The sequence below is a fragment of the Eulemur rufifrons genome, chromosome 30 (assembly GCF_041146395.1).
Source record: "Eulemur rufifrons isolate Redbay chromosome 30, OSU_ERuf_1, whole genome shotgun sequence".
Classification (NCBI taxonomy): Eukaryota; Metazoa; Chordata; class Mammalia; order Primates; family Lemuridae; genus Eulemur; species Eulemur rufifrons.
The window spans coordinates 22,112,049-22,119,159 of NC_091012.1; the positions used below are offsets into that span (position 1 = coordinate 22,112,049).

At 48.6% G+C, this 7,111-nt stretch overlaps 1 protein-coding gene across 1 annotated transcript; it reads left to right on the top strand.

Annotated features, from left to right (window-relative positions):
- Positions 1-3,495: 3,495 nt before the first annotated feature.
- Positions 3,496-6,422, top strand: LOC138378829 (gamma-aminobutyric acid receptor subunit theta-like). Its single transcript, XM_069464166.1, is given in 4 exon segments — positions 3,496-3,535; positions 3,621-3,773; positions 4,621-4,877; positions 5,661-6,422. Coding segments are annotated over 4 exon segments (1,212 nt in total).
- The last annotated feature ends 689 nt before the right edge of the window (positions 6,423-7,111 follow it).

Below are 7,111 nucleotides of genomic sequence, written 5' to 3' on the forward strand. Positions count from 1 at the left end.
ATAAACATAGAAATGTGTGACTTGAGCAAAATATTATTATAATAGGAAGTACAACGCTAACACCCCTTACATGAAGTAATATGACAATGAACTTTGGAAGCCAAGGTGGAGCAAAGAACAGAAAAAGAGCTAAGTTCCCCTCGATCAGTGCCATAATCGTGAAATCCCTGAGTAAGTTTCCAAACCACCAGGTATTAAAACATTTATCATCCCTAATGGTAAACAGAACATGATTTCCTTAAAGGGAATATTCTGACCTGTAGAACGACCTCTTCAATAATTAAAAAAAAAAAATAAAAAAATTTGTGATTTAAATCATTACCCTTCATTCCACAAACAGTGAAATAGTGCATCCTACGTAAAGCAAAGTGTGTCGAGTGCTGTGGAGGGATTAAAAGATAAATACACAATCTCTTCCATATTTGGGGGTCAGGAGCAAACACATAAATAGAAATCACATAAAAGTTGCATAATAGGAATGGAAGGTCAACTTGCTGGAACTATGCAGTAAAAAAGTGGAGGTTAATAGCTGCTTAGTAGGAAAAGGCATGAAATTTCGAAGGGGGAAGAAAAACGAGTCATAGCTATTGTGCAGGAAGAGCACAGGAAAGCACGGGGTGATGCTTAGCTGCGTCAGAGAGTGATGTCTCCCTGGGGGACGAAAGAAAGGACACAGCCAACGGAGTTTCAAAAGGGGTCATCTACCGGGGGGCGGAGGGACTGGTCTGTGAATGTCTAAGAATTCAGGAGGGGAAGCTACTGGCAGGCTGGGAAGAGTCAAGGGTTATATGTTAGGAAGATAAACTAAAAGTGGCGCTATCCTATGGCCCAGCCATCCCACTGCTAGTCATGGATCCAAAGAAAGGAAATCAGTCTGTGGAAAAGATCCCTGCACTCCCACACTGACTGCAGCACTAGTCACAATAGCCAGGACTTGGGATCAACCGAAGTGTCCATCAACTGATGAATGGATAAAGGAAATGTGGTACACACACAATGGAGTATTATTCAGCCATAAAAAAATGAAATCCTGACATTTGCAGCCACAAGGATGGAACTGGAGGACATTATGTTAAGTGAAATAAGCCAAGCAGTGAAAGACAGACTTCCCGTGTTCTGACTCCCACGTGGGAGCTAAACATTAAAACCATTGCTCTCACGGTGCTAGAGAGTAGAATGGTAGGACTACAGGCTGGGAAGGGTAGCAGAGAGCGGGGATACAGTGGGAATGGCTAACGGGTGCAAATATATAGCCAGACAGAATGCACAAGATCTAGCATAAGACAGCACAACAGGGCGACTACAGTCAACCAGTTATCGTATACTGTAAATTAACTAGAAGGGTGAAATTGGAATGCTCCTAACACAGAGAAACGAGAAATGCTTGAGGTGACGGGTAGCCCAGTCACCCAGATTTGATGAGTCCACACTCCATGCCTCTGTGAAGACATCACATGTACCTCGTAAATATAGACAACTATTAGGTACCCATAAAAAAATTAAAAGCAATTTGTCATCACATCAGTAATACTGCAGTACTGCAATACTACTGCAATCCTGCAATAGTGCAAGCAAATATACCATGAACTACTCAGGAAATCAATTTGAAATAAAAGAAATACTCATTCCTTACAATTCGGTCCTTGCTCTTTGAGAAACATTGGCAGTAGACAGACAATGCAGTCACATGTAGCAGTGACCTACTCCTCCCGTGTTCATCTATATTTACTCTGCTACAAAACTCACTGTGGAACAAAGAGCCATGAAGACTCTTAGTAAACTATTAGAATTCTAGAAGAAAACGTAGGAAAGACTCTTACAGACATTGGCCTAGGCAAAGAATTTATGAAGAAGACCCCTAAGGCAATCACAGCAACAACAAAAATAAATAAACGGGACCTGATCAAATTAAAAAGCTTCTGCACAGCCAAAGAAACAGTCTCGAGAGTAAACAGACAACCTGCAGAATGGGAAAAAATTGTCATATACTACACATCAGATAAAGGACTGATAACAAGAATCTATTTAGAATTCAGGAAAATCAGTAAGGGAAAATCAGTAAGAGAAAATCGAACAACCCTATCAAAAAGTGGGCAAAGGACATGAATAGAAATTTTTCAAAAGAAGATATAAAAATGACTAACAAACATATGAAAAAATGTTCAGCATCTCTAATCATCAGGGAAATGCAAATCAAAACCACAATGAGATATCACCTAACTCCAGTGAGAATGGCCTTTATCAAAAAGTCCCAAAACAATACATGTTGGCATGGATGCGGAGAGACAGGAACACTCATACACTGCTGGTGAGACTGTAAACTAGTGCAACCCCTGTTGAAAGCAATGTGGAGATACCTTAAACAGATTCAAGTAGACCTACCATTCGATCCAGCAATCCCATTATTGGGCATCTACCCAGAAGAATAAAAGTCATTCTATAAAAAAGACACCTGCACCCGAATGTTTACAGCAGCACAATTCACAATTGCAAAGATGTGGAAACAACCCAAATGCCCATCGATTCATGAATGGATTAGCAAAATGTGGTATATCTATACCATGGAATATTACTCAGCTATCAGAAATAATGGTGATATGGCATCTCTTTGTTTGTCTTGGAGAGAGTTGGAACCCATTCTATTAAGTGAAGTATCCCAAGAATGGAAAAATAAGCACCACATGTACTCACCAGCAAACTGGTTTCCCTGAGTGCACATTTGGGAATAACACCAATTGGGTATCGGACAGAGGTGGGGGCTGGGGGGGGGAAGGGATGTGTGTATACCTACTTGATGAGTGTGATGCGCACTGCCTGGGGAATGGACACGCTTGAAGTTCTGACTGGGGGGACGGGGGTGGGGGGAGGGGATGGGTGCACACCTACATGATGAGTGAGATGTGCACTGTCTGGTGAATGGACACATTTGAAGCTCAGACTCAGGGGGATTGGGAGGCATGGGCAATATATATAACCTGAACTTTTGTACCCCCATAATGAGCTGAAATAAAAATAAATAAATATAAAATAAACAATCTGTAGACAGAAGTGGAATTGTTGACATTTCCAGAGAAACTATAGCCACATTACCTAGGCAGGATTTTAGGTAAGAAATATAAACAGCAGGTAATGCTGAAGGGTGGGAGAGAACAGAGTGAACCACCGAATGGGGTGGCCACGAAAAAGAGCTTGTGGGAGACACCTTCTCCCTGCCATGTGACCCACCAGAATTTAACAGGGGAGATGAGGAGGGTGGCAGATGTGTTAGCAAGGATCTTTATGGGTGCTAAAGGAATCTTCCCTTTCTGCAACCAGAGTATATAGGCCTTCCAGCATCCCCCCATCCGCATGCAGGTGTCAGGATGGTGCATTGTGATGTCTAAGGTCCCCCAGGGCTCCCATTGGCTGGGGAGTGGCTCAGTGACCAAACAAAGCTCAGGGGGCGTGGCCAGGCCCTGCTGAGACGTTCCATTCTCACTGGCCTTCTCAGGCGGGATGCCAGTGGATGGAGAATTAGAGGCTGAACTGCCTATCGGTCACGGCCCGCTCCGTTGTGTGCCTCTCCACCCTGCAAAGCCCCTGGGCCCTGCCACACTGACATCAGTGTGTCTCCTTGCCAGGGTCCTATGTGCGCCTGATACTCAAGTTCCAGGTCCAGAGGGAAGTCAGCAGCTACCTTGGGCAGGTCTACTGGCCTACGGTCCTCACCACTATTCTCTCCTGGATATCGTTTTGGATGAACTATGATTCCTCTGCAGCCAGGGTGACAATTGGTAGGTCCTGTCTCCGTCCCAGGGAGGAGCGTGGGTTGTCTTCCTCGGAATAAAAAAGGCGCGCGTAAGGGAGTGGTACCTGGCGCAGCGTGTGACTGCATAGGCAAGGAAGCAAGGGCTTTTCCGGCAGGCGTGTGTGTAGGTGCTCGGCCAAGCCCCGGTGGAGAGACTGACATTGGAGACGGGTGTGAAAAACACACTAGACTTGCAATCCTGGTATGTTGTGCCCAAAGTACCAGAATTCATAGTTTGTTGAGTCCATAACTCAATGGACAAGTCACACATTTAGAACAGAAATACAACACAATAAACATTGATTTAATCCAGGCATCATAACGCATTACCAGGCAACAGGGCTTCAAGAGGAGCTGCCCTGGAGGAGCCTCTAATGGGCCCCAGATTCAGGCCTGCTTTCTCTGTCACCGTCTTTGGGGCAGACTCCTAGGCCTCCTTCTTCAGGAGATCATTCGGGACTAAACCTTTGCACTTGTGTAATAGTTTAGGGCTCACAAAATTTTCCCAAGGACTAAAGGAAGACAAAAGGGGAAGGGGCCAGCACAGGGCAAGGGGGATCCACAGGTGTTAATCACGGAGAAGCAGCCTTGGCTGGGGTTTTGGCACTTGACCGTAAGAGCGATGGGATGACGTGGACTGCTGAGGCAGAGGCTGGGCTTCAAGATGGGGGAGGAGGAACAAAGCCAGCACTTCAGCAAAGGCGCTCCCCGGCCCAGAGAGATGAAGGCTTTTGATGAGGGCCCTCCTCACTCCAGAGATGGCCAGGGGCCCAGTGGCTTGCCAGGAAGCTCAGCCACCAGAGGAGACTGAGCCGGTGCCGTTCTGTTTGTAGGTCTCACTTCGATGCTCATCCTGACCACCATCCACTCTCATCTGCGGGATAAGCTCCCCCACATTTCCTACGTCAAGGCCATCGACATCTATATCCTCGTGTGCTTGTTCTTCGTGTTCCTGTCCCTGCTGGAGTATGTCTACATCAACTATCTTTTCTACAGCCGGGGACCTCAGCGCCCCCATAGGTGACGCAGGAGGCCACGAAGAGTCATTGCCCACTACCGGTACCAGGAAGTGGTGGTGGGGAACGTGCAGGTCTGACTTTTTGACTGCCAATCAGCTTTCCCTGAGCACCTGTGGAGCCCCGGCTTAGCGCTTTTGACCCTTCTGCATTTCTTAGTTCCTTTAATCTTCACACGCACAGACACACAGCACACGTGTGTGCGCGCACACACACACACACACACACACATGAACAGGTAACGAGGAAGTAGGACTCTTTATCATCACTCCTTGACACATGATCATTGTCCAAGGTCACAAAGCAAGTACACGGCAAGGCTGAATTTCTGCAGACCTTTGGACAAAATCTAGTCCACTTTGCACGCGTCCAGGGCAGGCACTGAAGCTGGAAGGGAAGATGGGCAGAGGGAGGCTGAAAGGAAGACAGATGCCGGAGAGGCTGGCCTGCCTACCCTGCCTTCTTTGGCACTTCTGACTCCCAAGGCAGTGCTGAGGCTCTTGCTGTGGGCGGTACGTTAATGTCCAACAACGTCCCTCCTCCTTCGCAGAGAGCCCAGCCCTGCCTGCCTGAGCAGGCCTCCATCCACCACACAGCGCTCCCGAGGGAGCAGCTGCCCCCAGGCAGACATCGGCTTGGCAGCTGCCATGACCTGCCCTTGCATGCTGACAGCCTCTTGGTCCTGTTCCTCAGCCCCCTGCACACCAGAGACCCCTAGAGGAGACGGCTCTGTCTGTCAAGAGATTGACAGTAACAATGCAAGTGCTGATGAGGAAAGACCCTCCCCTCTCCCTGCCCCCGTGCATAGCCACCTAGGCCACAGGAAACTGATGAGCCTATCCATTATCTCCTCAAAGGATGGCCTGATTATCGTGGAAGACGGAGTCAGCTCTCTTCCCAACACCCCGGCTCAGGCCCCCCTGGATAGCCCGGAAAGCCTCAGTTCTCTGATGTCCATCTCTGAACAGGCCCAGCTGGCCACCTCAGAAAGCCTCAGCCCACTCACTTCTCTCTCAGGCCAGGCCCCGCTGGCCACCGCAGAAAGCCTGAGCGATCTCCCCTCCACCTCAGTGCGGGCCCGCCTTGGCTACGGTGTTTGCTTTAACGCTTTCCAGAACAGTGACAGTGTCATTCCCACCGAAATCCGCAATCGTGCCAAGGCCCATGGCCGTGCTGAGACTCGTCACTCCAAAGACTCTGATGGGAGCTTGAGCTCAGACGAGAGCCACGGCCGTGGCCCCAGTGGGCGGCCCGTGCTTCGCCGTGGCCAGGGCTGTGTGCAAGAAGCAAACCGTGAGCTGGAGGAGATCCACAGCTTACACGATGACGTCAATGTTGAGAGCAGCTGCCTTGGCCTTGAGGAGCAGCCCGAGTGTGATGCTGATAGTATCTGGAGCCTGGATGATGATGACCTCATGGCCAGTGGCCAAGACAAGGACAGTAGCTCAGAGTCTGAGGACAGTGCCCCCCTGAGCCCTGGGTGCGCCTTCCCCGAAGAGTTCTCCTTCGATCTCTTCAACCCCGACTACGTCCCTAAGGTTGACAAGTGGTCCCGGTTCCTCTTCCCTCTGGCCTTTGGGTTGTTCAACATTGCTTACTGGGTGTACCACATCTATTAGGCCCCCAGTGGCCCCAGAGCGGCAGGGACACTGTGCTCTGCTCCTTTATGGTTTCTTTTGGTTTTATTTTTCCCTCTCTCCTTCATTCCTTTTATTTTGTGGCTTTCCGGGCAATCTGATCAGTTCCACACTTCTCTTTATAAACATGAGTTGCCGAGTGATTGGAAAGCGTGTATTCTGGCTCGAAAGGAAGGGACTGAGGAGGATCTGGAGGTAAAGAGCACATTGATTTCCTTTCCTGCTAGAAGGCGCTCACCTTTGCAAAGACTTCTCACCGCTAGTAAGCATGGAAAGGCCCCTGGGAATGTTTAGAGGACAGGGGGCAGCCAGGCTTGGGGACAGGGGAAGGATCTAAGCCTTGCTCACAAACGTTTCTGGGGGCTTTTCTGTCCCCCTGAGGTGTCAAACTTTCTTTTTCATGACTTTTTCTCTTCTTCTTTTTTTTTTTTTTTTTTTTTTTCTCCTAGGTCTTATGGACCTTGCTCACCCTCTGCTTAGGGCTTTATAGGAAAAAGTCAAGCTGGGCTGGGCTGGGGTGCACAGGGGAAGAGCTAGCCATGGCTTGGAAGTTCAGGGAACTGGCCATGGGAAACTCGGGGAGCATTTGTAAGTGCCTTTTTCCCACTCTTTTTGTCGTATTTAGAATGCGGCGTGGTGGTGCAGGGTTGGGAGGGGAATGTAGGTGGGTG